Source organism: Lotus japonicus, chromosome 2 (genome assembly GCF_012489685.1).
Source record: "Lotus japonicus ecotype B-129 chromosome 2, LjGifu_v1.2".
NCBI classification, from domain to species: domain Eukaryota; kingdom Viridiplantae; phylum Streptophyta; class Magnoliopsida; order Fabales; family Fabaceae; genus Lotus; species Lotus japonicus.
Window position 1 is genome coordinate 34,690,402 of NC_080042.1, and position 16,276 is coordinate 34,706,677.

At 40.2% G+C, this 16,276-nt stretch overlaps 2 protein-coding genes across 3 annotated transcripts; both read right to left on the reverse strand.

The window, feature by feature from the left end:
- Window positions 1-6,083: 6,083 nt before the first annotated feature.
- On the reverse strand, window positions 6,084-8,633 carry LOC130736380 (uncharacterized). Its single transcript, XM_057588215.1, has one exon. It carries the CDS (start codon window positions 8,631-8,633, stop codon window positions 6,084-6,086), a length of 2,550 nt encoding a protein of 849 aa, XP_057444198.1.
- LOC130737938 (uncharacterized) lies at window positions 8,285-10,619 on the reverse strand. 2 transcript variants are annotated; one of them, XM_057589812.1, is made up of 3 exons: window positions 9,072-10,619; window positions 8,756-8,862; window positions 8,285-8,575 (listed from the first exon to the last, which is right to left on the reverse strand). In XM_057589812.1, exon 1 carries the CDS (start codon window positions 10,548-10,550, stop codon window positions 9,621-9,623), a length of 930 nt encoding a protein of 309 aa, XP_057445795.1. In that variant the 5' UTR covers window positions 10,551-10,619; the 3' UTR covers window positions 8,285-8,575; window positions 8,756-8,862; window positions 9,072-9,620. The 2 variants fall into 2 exon arrangements, with proteins under 2 accessions (XP_057445795.1, XP_057445794.1); XM_057589811.1 differs by lacking the exon at window positions 8,285-8,575 and having other exon boundaries at window positions 8,670-8,862.
- Window positions 10,620-16,276: the final 5,657 nt, after the last annotated feature.

The following is a 16,276-nucleotide window of genomic DNA, read 5'->3' on the forward strand; positions in this document are numbered from 1 at the left end:
ATATTTAAACTTAGAGTATTTGTTCGTAGTTATTTATTACATGTTTATATATAGTTATTTGGCATGTTGGAGACATCTAAGTTCTAAGTGTCGTGGCATGACATTTAGTGTTGTTTTTCACTTTTTAGATACTATTTATATTAGATTGTTTCATGTCATTTGATAATGAAGTTTTATGTTTTCATGATATTTGACTATATGTCATTTATGTGGTATTATTTCTATAACTTTTTGTGTCTTTTTCATGCTATTTAGTATTATAACATATTTAGTATTTTTATAACTTTTTCTGAATTTATAATAATTTTTGCAAGATTTTTTAATACTTCAGATATATTATTATTTTAATAGTGACCCAATAAATCCATCCAACCCAATCCAAATTTCGTCGGGTTGGTTCGGATCGGGTCTGAAGAAGAAATTCGTGAAATCCAACCCAATCCAACCCAGACAATTTTGATCGGTTCGGATTTTATTTTGACCAAAATCCATCCAACCCAACCCATATGCACCCTAGTACTGTCACACAGGATCAAACAATTACATTTTTTTTATTAAAATAAAAAAGAAAAATAATTTAATACACACTTAAAAGAAGTATATTCATATTTCTCTTCCATCTTATATCTACATATTTTTCTTTCTATATTTTTTTTATATGGACGTCATCAATCAAATCTCTCATTTCTACAAGGTGTATATCCATTATTATATTAGAACATAGTTAGTGGTTGGAAATGATTTTTCAACTACACATTATTGGTAAAAGAAGTTTACACGGCATCAACCTTTTTCTCTCTTGTTTTAATCCTTCAAATTGTTTCTCTTTCGAGCCTTTGGCCCTCCTAACAACAAATAAATTATTTTTCTTTTCCAATGCCAAACTTGGTCAAATTATTTGGAATAGTATTGCTATTTGGCACGATGGACAAAGCACAACTCAACACGACTAATAATTGTTACTCTCTCTACAATCGGCTGACTTTATCTCTCCTTAACAATCAATACTAAAAAACTAATTGACCCACTCCACATGAACCTGTTTACACCAAATTTTGGTAAACACAAATAAAGAATCCAAAGATCAATCTGGGACTGGATTCGAGTCCTCTTGGGTTCTTTGGTGAAAATGAATTAAATTTAGTCACTCAAAACTAAAGAAATTTAATAACAAATTAGAAACAAAACGAATAAATTCGACTTAAATGATAAAAACATAAATGAACTTTCTGAATCTGAATAATAATAATGAACTATAAGATGCAAAGTGTTACACGAATCCCTACTTTTTCACTCTAACTTGGCTTGTAATCATTGTGATCGATTGTAAGCACTTGAGAGTTTTCGAGTAAAGATTGTGAACCCCTATTCTTTCTACAAACCTGCTATTTATAGACTTAAAATGTAACTGACTTCTAACGGTCAATTAATACAACTATTACAAGTGTCTTCTGAACATAGCTTCGTCCTACACGTGTCTTTCTATTCTATACGTGTCCCTCGTGAATCATCTTTCAAAGACAAACCGGCTTCTCATATGGAACTCTCCGTATCTCGAAAAACAGTACTTTACAGTCGAAGTCGTTGAACACTTGATAAATTTCCTTGATTCCCTTCACTTTCGACTTCGAAGGTTGAACCCAGTATAAATTCCAATCGAAATGTCCAACAATAGGTCGAAATTATATGCAATTAACAGATGCCCCCCAAAATATCATTTGTGTCGATCAGAAAAATGATATTTTCGACTTACCTAATTTCGACCACATACTATATGTCAGTTTTCCCCTTTTTCATTTCTGACAAGTAAAAGTCTCTTTTAACCTTTAGTAACTTCCACACTCCACTATCATAAATGTCTAATCATGTCAGACACGTTCTCCAAGGAAAACTGCCATACCCCACTCAGAATTTAAACGGATCACAAGTAAATTCTATTAAACAAAAGTTTGGCATCCGCTTCAATCTCAACCGTCCATCTTGTTGTAGCTCCAGACTTATAAATAGATGGAAAAAACTTTTCCACTTCACTTCTTCTTCAACCTCTAGCTTTTCTCTCTGAAAAAACCCATTTGTAAACCCTGCAACTCCTTGATATTCCAAAGCTCTACCGGAACCATTTCGGTTTACGCGAGCTTTCACCATCACCATCATTGCATCATCATCATCTTCCAGTTCGCCGGCCACCACCATGACTTCCACATCCTCTTCTCAGGTTCCGTCTGCGGTTTCTCTTTTAAAACCCATTGAAGTTGAAGGGAGGACCTTTGTTCCAGAACCTCCCAATGAAGAAGAAAAGATTAAGATCTGGAATTCCCAGGTACTTATTCCCTTCTCCATTGGTGATAAGTTGCATGCATATCTAGGACCTTACCAAACTATTTTCCCAAGAAATGCATCTGCATTCTTTCCTTCACCTTTACCGGATGAGAAAATCTTGGCCTTTAGGGATTCCTACAATCTGTCCTTTTTAGGTGACCCCCCTCGAGCTTTCCGTTCTTCACCTCCAGTGAAGACGAATCCCTACATTGAATGGTTAAACAAAGTCGAGAAAGTGAATGGAGATTTCTGGAAAACTTTAGGGATTTTTGACATAATCCAATTATCCAGGTCGAAAATTGTCTACCATCCAGCAATGTTAGCCAGTTCTTTCTTCTTTTGGGAGCGTTCGACCAATACCTTTCATACTCCTCAGGGAATGATTACCCCTACTCTCTTAGATGTAGCTGCTATTGCCGGTCTTCGACCTACAGGTTCTTCTTTTACATTCGACCGGCCTGTTAAGAAAGAAATCAAATTAGACTATAACCATCTAACTTACAAAAGCTTCATTCTAAGAAACCACGACAAGACCTCTGCAAATGTTTCCGACTCGGAACATGTAGCTTTCTTGTTGTTCTGGCTCTCTGCTTTCTTCCTTTGTTCCAAGTCTCTTCAAGTTCCTCAGAAATTTGTGCTTCTTGCTCAGCTTTTGCACGAAGGTACCGACGTCTGTTTAGGTAAAGTTTTATTAGGCGAACTTTACCTTTCTTTGAGTCAAGCCATCACTTCTCTTCAGAAGCCCTCTGGAGCCGAGAAAAACATCCTTTTTGCTGGACCTCTATGGTTTCTTCAACTTTGGCTAAATGCCATATTTGAGACCAAACTCTCAACTCCAAGTCCACAAAATGTCTCGACTTCTATTGCTGCTTTTCGACTTAATTGCTTGACTGCTTCCAAAGATAAAGTCGATCCAGAAACCACTTTCCGTGAGTTTTTTACTGCTTTTATGGAAATGACCTCTTTTACTCCCGACCTTGCTCCATTTGCTGCTCCAACTACTGGTCCCAAATGGCTTGTCCGACCTTTCCCATGCGAATCTCCGGGCGAACAGCTTGAAAGTATTAGCATCTGGAGGGAATTTTTCCGACCTCAAGTTCTTCCCCTTGGTTTCAAAAAATCTGAGGTGAACGTGTTGGGTTACCAGCCTCAACTTGTGGCTAGACAATTCGGCCTATGTCAAATCGTTCCCATCCCTCTTTTCTCAAAAAAGGATGCCATTTGCAATGAAGGGTTTTGCGACAAAGATGTCGACTCTTTTTATGAAGCCCTCAACTATTATGACAAGAAGACGTCTGCTCTTCGTCTTGAACCTCTGTCTTTCGAACCATCCTTTTATTGCACTAAAGAATTTGAAGTTTGGTGGTCGACCTACTACAAGTCTATTCAGACCACCTTAGGAGTTTGTATTGGAAAGATGACTGAAGCTCTTCAATCTGTGCAGAAAAAGGCTACAAAGAAAACTCGAGGTATGCTCATCAAAGAAATCCAGTCATTTCAGAGATTCTTCAAAACTGTTTATCTTCCAGGTCGATTGAATTTAACCCTTTCGGAAGCGGCGGAAGTTTTAAAAGAAAAGGTCAAAGCCAAAGTTTTAAAAATTAAACTTTTTCCCCCTTTTGTGGATAAATATGTTTATACTCTTCGACATTATTGTCCAAAATTTCCAGCTTTTCCTACCAGTGACATGGCTTTGGCTTTACCTGTTATTTACCCAAAGTGGCTCGACCATTTTACATACAAATGTTTTATACAAAGTCTTTTACCACTTCCGAAAAGGGTTACTTCGACTAAATATTTCTTGCACAACTACCCCGGACACGTTCATGTTAACTCATGTCACGTCCAAGTCCTTACACAAATTCATCAAGGTTAGATAGACTCGTCTTACTTTTGTTCTTTTTCCTTTACTCTCGTACTTATACCCCTTTTCCTTCAGCCGAACCAATACCCAAGGTTCCATGCAAGGAAGACGAAGGTTCCGACAATTCAACAGGCATTCCAGTTCAACAAAAGAACGTCCCTAAGGTATATTCGTTAATGCGTTGTTTTACCCTTTATTCGACTCCAAATCCATATCTTATATATTTTCCAGGCTCGAAAGAGAGGTTCTCAAAGCTCGACTTCGGATGCTCGAAAGAAAATAAGAATTTCATCCGAAAAGGACGACTCAGAAAGAACTTTGGTAATCTTATCTTCTATCCTTCTCATTTCATTTTCCTATCTTTTTTTTTTTTTTTTTTTTTTTTTTTTTACTCATCTTCTTCCCTTATATTTTGTAGGTAGACCCAATTCCTGAAGACGAGAACATTTCTTCCAAGACTGTCAATCCAAATGAAGCTGCACAAGACAATGCTAACTCTAAAGCCTCGGACATTAACGAAGAGAATCCACCGATCTCTTCTGCAAAGAAACGTGCCGGGGCTGAGCCGAATCAAGAGGAGCAACAAGCAGAAACTGACCAAGAAGATTCTGGCTCCTCTCAAAGCGAAAGTTCGGGAGCTTCTTCTCCGACCAAAACTCAGCAAGAACAAGTAAGTATTTTTCGTTCAACACTCCTTTCTTCGTTATTCCTTAATCCTTGTACTTACCTTTTGCATTCTTCTTCAGGACACTTCCTCGAAACCAAAGCCCCCTCCTCAAGTAATCCATTTGTCTTCGAACTCTTCTGATTCCAGTTCTTCTGACTGCCAAAGTCTTGATGACTTTTTAAACTTTCAACCATTACGAATTCAATATCCTTCTGGTCGAATAGTTAGTTATGTTTCATCTGACAATGAGTCCTTTACGCAGGACCTTGGTGCTTCGGCCGAAAAGTCAGATACTGACGAAGACCGTCAGCCTATCCCTTCACCCATTGCCAAAGTTTCGAAGACCCAAGAAAAAGCCCTTAAGGTTTCGAGCCCTGTTGCTGGCAGGAAGTCTCCTCAGTCCATTCCTATCGAAGACTTTGACGCTCTTGCCATGGATGACCCAGTATTAGCCCTTGAGCAACTCATCAGCGGTCAAGTCTCTCTTAGCACCAGTCGAAGCCAAGAATCATCTATGCAAAACGAAGGCACAAGCACTCTGAACACTGCCACCACCATGATCAACAAGCTGCGATCTCTTACGTTCGAGCAAGATTTATTCTCTGCCCTCAACTCGAATCCTAACTTAGGCCGAGAAATTAAGCAACTTATCGCTGACCTTGGCAATGAGGACCTCACTGATCAACAAGAAAAGGGCATTCAAGAATTTCAAGAGTTTCTTGACGAATCACTTTCGACCCTTGACCAAGCCAAACTTGTCGGTCAAGACTTAGCCTCCAAATTCACTGAGTGCACACAAGCAGCTGAATCATTCGACCAAGCTAAAACCGAAGTGGATTCCATCAAATTACTCGAAGAAGCTGACTCAATGCAACTGAATGAAATTTTGAAACAGATTGCCGAACTTCAACAACAGGAAAAATCCCTCAAAGCCAATCTGGCCAAGTTCAAGAAACAAAAAACCGAAGTTGCTGCCAAGGCCATTTCTCACGTGAAAGACAAGAATCGGCTTGAAGGCGAAATTTCTGAGCTTCAAAACAAGAAGGCGAAGGTTGACAAGCGACTTAAGAAACTCAAGGGTCGATATGCTCCCATGAAAGCCACTCCACCATTTTAGTCTTCTTATTTCTGTTGATCATGTTTTTTTTTTTTTTTTACATGGCGCCTGTGCCACTTTATTTCCCTATGTACTCTCTAATGGCGTTTTCGCCATATTTATTTTCAGCTTATGCACTACATTTCTATATCGATTTTTATCTCATGAATCGCTGGCTTAAACCTTTTTAAGTATTTTCCATTTATCGTCAATATTCGAGCAATCGTTCCAATTTCCTCAATCGAATACGCGTTGTTTGAATAACACTTGATCACTTTAAATGGACCTTCCCATTTAGGGGCCCATTTTCCGTATGCTCGATCTTTTTTGTCCATTGGAAGGATCACTTTCCAAACTAAGTCTCCAACGCTAAATGCCTTAGACTTGACTTTTTTATTATAACTTTTAGTAATTCGTTCTTTTTGTCGAATCATAACTTCTAAAGCATTTAATCTTTCCTCGTCCAATTCAATTAACTCGTCATACATCATATTCCAATAATCATCACACGGAATCTCGAATTGCCTTTGAATTCTAACGGACTGTAAGCATATTTCGATCGGTAAAACTGACTCATGCCCGTACGTAAGTCGAAAAGGAGTTACTCCAGTGGCCTCTTTGGGCGAATTTCGATAAGCCCATAAAACTTGACTCAAAGTTTCATGCCACCTTCTCGGCTTTTGACTAATGTGTTTCTTAACCAAGTTAATTAAAACTTTATTAGCTGCTTCGACTTGTCCATTCGCCTGAGCATAATATGGCGTTGAAGTTAACAGTTTTATTCCAAAATCCTCAGCAAACTGAGCCATTTTCCTTCCAGTAAATACTGACCCTTGGTCAGTAGTTAACGTCTCAGGGATCCCATATCTAAATACTATGTGTTCTTGAATAAAACTAATAACCGTATCTTGGTCGACACCTCTCAGCGGAATGGCCTCGACCCATTTAGTGAAATAATCGATAGCCACTATTATATAGTCATGTTGTTTAGACGAAGAAGGATGTATTTGACCTATCAAATCCAACGCCCACCCCCTAAATGGCCAGGGTTTCACGATCGAATGTAACTCACTTGCCGGTACATGTTGGATGCCAGCATGCTTCTGACATTCGGCGCAAGATTTGGCATATTCAATGCAATCTTTTAACATATTTGGCCAATATACTCCTTGTCGAAACAATGTCCACTTCATCTTATGGCCAGCCTGATGCGCCCCACACATACCATCATGAACGGCCTTGACTGCTCGAAACGCTTCTTCTTCACTTAGGCACTTTAGTAAAACTTCATTCACCCCTTTTTTAAACAATTCGTCATCCAAAATCAAGTAACTTAGAGCTCGATACTTTGTTCTTCGATCTGTTGGTGCATTTGGGTTTTGCAAGTATTTCACAACAGGTTTCCTCCAATCACTATCATCCAAATTACTAATGACCAGTACCTCCTGCTCGAACTCCACTTTCCTTTCCTTAAAACTAGGAATAAACTTTCTTTTGACCTTTACTAGCTCTTTAAACTTTTTCCGAGGTAGCCGGTAACCTGACGCAATTTGTGCCAAAACATTCGCTTCAGCATTCTCGATCCTAGGGATATGACATAATTCGACTTCATCAAAACTTCTTAACATTTTAACTGCTTTCGAATGATATTTCATTAAATTCTCACTAACGCATTGGTATTCACCAGTTAGTTGCTTAATAACCAACTCTGAATCTCCACGAATTAAGAGCTCTCTAGCCCCCAAGTTTAGAGCCGTTTCGAGCCCTATCAATAAAGCTTCATACTCCGCCTCATTATTCGAACACTCACCTTCGATGCCCAACTTAATTTTTGTCGGGATTCCTTGGGGTGAAATTATCAAGATACCTATCCCGGTCCCCTTCTTATGCCTCGAACCATCGAAATACATTTCCCAAGGTTTCAACGTCACCACCGTCTCCTGTTCTTTTGACCCACTATGATCAACCAAAAAATCAGCTATTACTTGGCCTTTCATAGCCCTTAAATGTTGATAACTTAAAGAAAACTCAGTAAGGGCCAACGCCCACTTTCCAATTCGACTATGAAGAATGGGCTTGAACAGCATATGCGTTATTATATCATAATGGGAAATAACAGTTACATCAATAGGTTTAATATAGTACTTAAGTTTAGTACATGAAAAATACAAACATAAACACAATTTTTCTACTAAACTATATCTAGTTTCGGCATCATTAAGGATTCGGCTCAAATAATATATAGCCCTTTCGATTCCATCTTCATCATCTTGAGCCAACACACTGCTAATAGTTTCCTCTGATGCCGAAATGTAGAGTTTCATTGGTTTTCCACGAATGAGAGGAGCCATGACTGGTGCCGTTGTTAAGCTGGCTTTTATTTCCTCAAACGCCTTCTGATGTTCTTCCATCCATTGAAACTCTTGTTCTTTCTTGAGTCGAAGCAATGTGGAGAATACCTTGGTTTTCCCGCTTAGATCCATGATAAACCTTCTCAAGAAATTGACTTTGCCCAACAAAGATTGTAACTGTTTTTTATTCGACGGTGGTTGAGTATCGAAGATTGCTTTCGCCTTGTTCTGGTCGATTTCAATGCCCTTCTTATGAACAATGAATCCCAGAAATTGCCCTGCAATTACACCAAAGGCACACTTGAGTGGGTTCATTTTCAAGCCGTACTTTCTCATTTTTTCAAATGACAACTTAAGATTTCGATATGAACATCCTGAGATTTCGACTTTACTACAATATCATCGATATACACTTGCATAAATTTCTCAATATATTCATGAAAGATAGTGTTCATTACCCTCTGATAAGTTGCACCGGCATTTTTAAGACCGAACGGCATCACCACCCATTCATATGTTCCTAGTGCCCCTGGACACCGAAATGCAGTCTTCGACACATCATCCTCTGCAATGTAAATTTGGTTATACCCCGAATATCCATCCAGTAAGCTTAAATATTCATTTCCTGCGGCAGAATCTACCATCATTTCGGCCACAGGCATGGGATATTCATCTTTCGGCGTAGCCGAATTTAAATCTCTATAATCTATGCAAACCCTCATTTTACCATTTTTCTTAAGTACAGGAACTACATTAGCCAACCAATCGACATACCTGGCTGTTCGTATGAACTTTGCTCCAAGTAAGCGCTCCACTTCCTCTTTTATCTTTGAGAACACCTCCGGGGCGAATCTCCTTGGGGCTTGCTTCACTGGTTTCCTACCAGGCCGAATTGGTAACTTCAACTCCACTAACTCCCGGCTTAAACCCGGCATTTCGTCATAATCCCATGCGAAGCAATCTTTGTATTCCTGCAACAAACTAACAATCCGATTCTTAAAACCCGAATCGATCAACGAACTTACATACGTCGGCCTTTTCTTGGTCCCATCTCCTAAATCAACCTCCTCCAAAGGATCCTGAGCCTGCATTTTTAACATGGGATCTAAAGATTGCTCGAATCCAAGGGGTTCATCATCATATATACAATCAAGAACCGGCTCTGATCTGTCTTCATTAAAATGATCCAAGTCTAGGCACTCCTCCGGTTTGCAAATTTCTTCATATTCGGCTTCCTTTGCCGTTCCTATATATTGTTCGGCCTCCAAGGCCGTCTTTATTCTCATCTCGGCCGCATAGGCCGATATTCGAGCTACGCTCGACTCAATCATCTAATTCGACGATTTGCCACTCTCCAGTGGCATTCCGAGCACGAAAGTTTTTATTCCAAAGAAATCCGTACTCCGGGTGAAGATTCATTGCATAACTAGTGGAACCTTCCATGTGTTCTTTTCCTTCTGATTCATACGGAGCGATGTTTGCCATCCGCTTCTCGAAATTCTTTCGGTCAACAAACTCCACTTCAGCTTTGTAGTAACTCTGGTCAGCATCAACATTTTCGACCACCCCATCTGGCCTCCAAATTGACAGCTTTTGATGAAGGGAGGACGGCACAGCCCCTACCCCATGAATCCATTCTCGTCCTAGCAACAGATTGTAGTTTGCTTTCGATGGCACTACCACGAACAGAGTAGGTCGAGAAACAGTACCAATTGTGGTGTCCACCAATAACATTCCCAAAGACTTAGAAGTTTTTCCCTCGTAATCAGTCAACATCATGTTATGAGGTTGCAAATCCTCGACAGATTTCCCAATCTTCTTAAGCAGAAACTTTGGCATCAAATTTATGGCGGCCCCGCCATCAACCAAGACTTTATTGACGCCTACTCCTTCAATGCGGGCCCACACAAAAAGCGGTTTCAAATGCTTCTTCATCTCCATATCTGGTTTCTTGAAAACGGCACAATCATCTTCGACTCCTCCTTTAGTCATCACATAATAGCACAGTGGATTGTCATCATCCTCCTCGACGTAGTAATCCTCTTCATCATCAGTGATTTCAGTTTTCACATCGAACTCTTCTGGAAGGATCGAGACTAAGCTGCACATGGACTCAAACTCAGACTCCAACATTTCAAAGTTGTCCTTCATTTCGACATCTTCAGACTGTTTCTCTTTCCCTTTTGCCTGGTTAGTAGTCACCCAATTCCCAGCATTCTCCATACTCTGCTTAATCACCTGAATAGGAACCATAGGAGCCCCACCACTTTGGCCCAAAAGTTGGTACTTGACTGGCCTCTCAGAACTGGATTGGCCTGCCTCGAAGGCTTTTTCCCTCTGGTGACGCCTCCACTGAGTTTTTGTCATTGGGTTTCGACCTAGATACGGCCTTGGGACATAGGTATAATTCTTATGATTTCGAGAATTATCCATATAGGCAGACCCACTTCCCAATTCGACCACCTTAACCTTAGGGTGAGGCGCCTGACTCCTTGCCATCCACTTGTTGAACGGAACTCGACTTGGTGGCATATAAGTTCGACCACACCCTCTTCCGAACCCAAAGGATCCCCTTCCCCTTATGAAGGGAGAATCAGCTCGTCCTCTGGACCCAAAACTAGGAGGCCTTTCCGGTATTACTGCGCGGCGTTTCTTGATTTCAGCATCTTCTATAGCTTGAGCAGCCACCTTGTCAAATACGACACTGCACCTTGGGCACAACATCACTTCAGAGTAAGACTTTTGGCAACGCTGCAGGAATTCCAGCAGGCTTTCCTCCGACCGAGGGTAAACCACCTTCTTAGCGGTTTCGACCTCTTCTTCCACGGAAGGAGCATCCATTCCTTCTTCAGACAATTCGACCTTCTCCATCCCTGGAGTAGGCCCCACAGCTTCGATATCATCTCCTCCAGTAGCAACCTGATTCAAATCAGACAACTCAACCATCATTATCCCGGCTGGCTCGACGTAATTGGCGTTGCCAATTTGCATTGGGTCAGAATCAATCTTCATAGCAGCCTTATCCTTTTCTTCGAACTTGAGCCGTCCTTCTTTGATTGCAGTTTACACCAGATCCCTGAAACGTACACAATTATTAGTCCAGTGACTGAATACATTATGAAACTTGCAAAACTTTTTTCCTTTCCTTTGGTCGAAAGGTACTTCTTTTTTATCAAGAGATACTTTAATTTGACCATCTTTTAACAAAATATCATAAATCGCGTCGCATTTAGTAACATCAAAATTATACGCTTTCACAGGAAATTTACCAACACCTTTGTTTGTTTCCGCATTTTTAGATTCATAGGGTTTTAACATCCTACAAACATAAGGAGGTCCTGATACCAATTCGGCCACATCAACCTCCTGCTGTTCGATATCATCACAGTTGCCTGGATAAGAGTCATAATCGACTTCATATTCGCAACTTTCGACTAACGCGACTTTACCCTTCTTGGGAACTCTATTAAATTTTTCTTTTTCGAGTTTCAAATTTTCAATCTGTCTGACCCTGTCAGCCAATTGAGCCATGTCCCTAAGATGTTGGGTATCTATCTTCTTACGAATTGAGTAGTCTAGGCCGCCAGCCGCCATTTCGACTAACTCATGTTCTGGGACCTGAGTGAAGCACTTCGACTTCATTTGTCTGAACCTATTCAAGTAATCATCTATGGTTTCTTTGAATTTTCTTTTCACGCTGGCCAATTCCTTCAGACTGACTTTCGACTCACCCCTGAAGAACTGTTCGTGAAAAACTCTCTCTAACTGAGCCCAATTATGGATTGAATTAGGCAACAAAGTAGTAAACCAAGTAAAAGCATTTTTAGTCAGAGAACTCGGAAAATATTTCATCTTCAGGTTCTCATTATTTGCTATATCCCCTGCTTCTATTTGGTACCTAGCGATATGTTCGATTGTCGACTCTCCAGTATCCCCCGAAAACTTGGTGAACTTAGGGACTTTCCATCCTCTAGGCAATTCTGTTTGAGGACGAATTCGGAGAAAGCCGAAGCAAAATGGGGTCGATTTGCATAACCCACATTGAATCCATGTTGGTTCAATAACTGTTCGACTATGCCTGCTATATTTTGATGCCCCCCAACGTTATTTTGTCTAACTCTCTCGACTACCCTATCTGCATCCATATTTCGATTTATTAAGATAGGATTTTCAATGTTCAAAGGCATTTGGCCACCAAGGTTATCCAATTGATTTCGACCTTGCACTGCCGCCACTTCGGCATTTGCTTGAAGCGGAACATTCTGAGGAACCGCATTCATTTCGACGGCATTATTCGCCGCTGCCCCCACAGGATTCGCCACCTCGTTTCGAGGGACTCCAAAAGCGTCAGCAATTCGACCCATTTGTCTCGTCAACTGCTGATACGACTCATTTGTGTTTTGGATTAAAGGATTAAACACAGTTCCTATTTGTTGGGCCAACATATTCACCATTTCGTGGTTACTATCATCCATTTGTTGCCTCAATACGTTAACAAAGGTATTTGTCAACGAAGTCCCTAAATGGTTGACACTCGCCCCTGCCATCCCCTGAGGATAAATATTATTTCGACCCCCAACATTGGAGGCCGAAGCCTGGTGTTGATTCCTCGGGGATCCGACTGACATTACGTTATCTGAATATACGGCAGGAAATGTCCCTACTCCAGCCATTAACCCTGGAGGCATCCCAAATGGCGGATTCACCGGCATGTTCACCGGTTGAGGGCGAGATGCCCCAGCAACCATTTGTGATACGACTGGAGTCGTCGGAGAGGGCACTGTAGCCGCTTGCGTCACCACAGGTATAACATTTTCGGCCACATTGGTCGTTGTTGCCTGTGCCGTTCCAGAGTTCAAGGCATTTCCCTCATCATTCACTCCAGCACCGGGATTTCCGGTTTGATTTGCCGAAGGTCCAGTATTCGCGGGAGGGGAATTACCACTTCTCGATCTACCATTCGCCATACTTACTAGTCTTCCACTTCTTAAACGCATAAACGTGGGTTAAGTAAGTTTGAATGATAACCGAATTCAACAACTATTTTCACAAAGAGGTCCCACTGGGCGTGCCAATTTGTTTACACCAAATTTTGGTAAACACAAATAAAGAATCCAAAGATCAATCTGGGACTGGATTCGAGTCCTCTTGGGTTCTTTGGTGAAAATGAATTAAATTTAGTCACTCAAAACTAAAGAAATTTAATAACAAATTAGAAACAAAACGAATAAATTCGACTTAAATGATAAAAACATAAATGAACTTTCTGAATCTGAATAATAATAATGAACTATAAGATGCAAAGTGTTACACGAATCCCTACTTTTTCACTCTAACTTGGCTTGTAATCATTGTGATCGATTGTAAGCACTTGAGAGTTTTCGAGTAAAGATTGTGAACCCCTATTCTTTCTACAAACCTGCTATTTATAGACTTAAAATGTAACTGACTTCTAACGGTCAATTAATACAACTATTACAAGTGTCTTCTGAACATAGCTTCGTCCTACACGTGTCTTTCTATTCTATACGTGTCCCTCGTGAATCATCTTTCAAAGACAAACCGGCTTCTCATATGGAACTCTCCGTATCTCGAAAAACAGTACTTTACAGTCGAAGTCGTTGAACACTTGATAAATTTCCTTGATTCCCTTCACTTTCGACTTCGAAGGTTGAACCCAGTATAAATTCCAATCGAAATGTCCAACAATAGGTCGAAATTATATGCAATTAACAGAACCTAAGTGGCAAAATGGGTAAGGCTTGTTGGACATACCATTTGACCTGCCTTTTTTGGCAGGTCGGGTTGAAAATCAAACCTACTTTCACAACCCACTTTTTATCATGGGGTATTGTGGTCGGGTTGGGCAACCCGTAGAACCAACCATTTAAATAATGAAAATAAATAGATTAAAATGAATTTCCTTTTAAAGCTTGCGTCTTATTAAATGTGTAGCTCATTGATTATATTTTCTCCCATCCCGTTCACCAAGACTAATTACACGTTCAAACTAATCCGAGTTCGACATAATCCGAACTCGATTAGCTCAAAGTGTTGGACGGACGGGAAGGTCAGTTTGAGGTTTTTGGGCTCAAATCTGACCGAATCCGACAGTTGCTCAGCCATGGTGGACATAATAAATTATTAGTAGAGTTAATGTTGATCGTTGAATGGTAGTGCGTAAGTTATAAATTTGCTTGTTGGTTAGTATGAGTTATGATGAATATTTATTATTAAATTTTAATTCTATTTTCATATTTTTTAAAACTTGTGACTCTTTTTTTCCATTTTTAAATGCTTTTCTAATTATTTTAGGGGAATTGTTATTCAGACCCCCCCACAGCTATTCAGACCTGTAGTTCTTTTTCTTGGCTGCATTTTGCTCAAAACATGATGTGCAACCATATGTTCCAACATCTGGAACAACATGGTGTGTTTACGTATGTTGGTGGTTCAATCGCTGAAATCAAGTTATTTGTTGGGCTGCTGACTGTAAGCGGATTCAGAAGATTTATCCTATGCTGTGTGTTTTATCTTCTGAAGGCGTGTTTGTTTTAATCTTGGCTGAAGTAACAAGATTGATAACGTGTGAACCAAGTATTTTTTTTTTGAAAATGAAAGATATATTAATAATAAGTAAGCCTGAGCCAAAGAAGCAAAACAGGCGAAGTACAAAGTTACATGAGTCTGAGGTACCAAAAGGTCCAAAACCCACCACCAACCCGCAAAATGGCAAAAGCGTAATCCCAAGAAAGAGCCTCATTAAAACCTTACTAGGAAAAACCCATTGGGATAAAAACCTAGCAAGGAAAAAGAGTACCACTGACTTAGGATAGCCATTTTGCATCAAGATACAAAAGAAATCAACCCCTACAATCATGAAAAGGCTAAAATAGCGTAACTGAGTGACACACATGAAGTTAAAGATTCCAGAAGAGCCAAACTGATAATTTTCGTGTAGCAGCTAACATCAAACAGCAAACAACAGCAACAACAACAGAATAGCATCAACATGCTTCCAAATTTGTGATTTTCGTATTTCAGCAACAGCAACAACACCAGCAAATCAGCAACAGCAAAACAGAACCAGCTACAACAGTAACAGCAGCCAACAACAACAACGACAGTAAAATTCAACAGCAACAGCACCAACCAACAGCAACAGCACCAAGTTCAACAGCAACAGCAAACCAGAAATAGCAACAACAGTAACAGCAGCCAACAGCAACGGCAAAAACTACAGGAACATTATTAACTTCAACAATTCCATGTTTGATGCCTCCTCCAATCCTTCTACATCCTCATCAGATACCAGCCAGCGGTCCAAACGACTCCACAAACCATAGTTGCGACTTGAAAACCAAGTGTACTCTCCATTAGCTAAAGGCAAATCAGCTAAATTACTATCCTGTACAAGCTGCTGAAAGGCTTCTTCACCAGCATCCAAACCCCAACAGTACAACAATAAAATCACAAAAACACCAATCCATTATGGTTCAGTACATGTGTTTTCAAAGCCTCGAAACATAATTTGTGCTCTAAGACTGACTGCTCAAAACTTTGTATTATCACTGTCAAGAAAATAAATCATGATTCTGACATCAACATGACTCATACACCAAGCTTGCGTCCAAATCTCCACAATATGCTGCCGCAGATTATTTAATTTTGTTTCCTGAAGCAACTGAAGTTCTGGTTTCAAATGCAAAACTGCTTTTTTCACAGCCTCCCTTTTCGTTGATTCTCCTAAGCCCCGTACATTCCAAGTGAGCCAAGGCCCTGACATAACTATTTGAGATGGGGATGGTTTTCACGAATCTGAGCTTCTAAGCCTCTCAACATCAAAGCTTCCGACCCTCTTGGTTTAAGACCCAACTGTTTCCCTATCAGCCAAGCTCTTTGCGCGCGAGTCGACACACCGTCTTCACCAGCTACAGGCTCTAAAAAATCCGCAGGCAAGGATTGGGGTTTATTTTTGC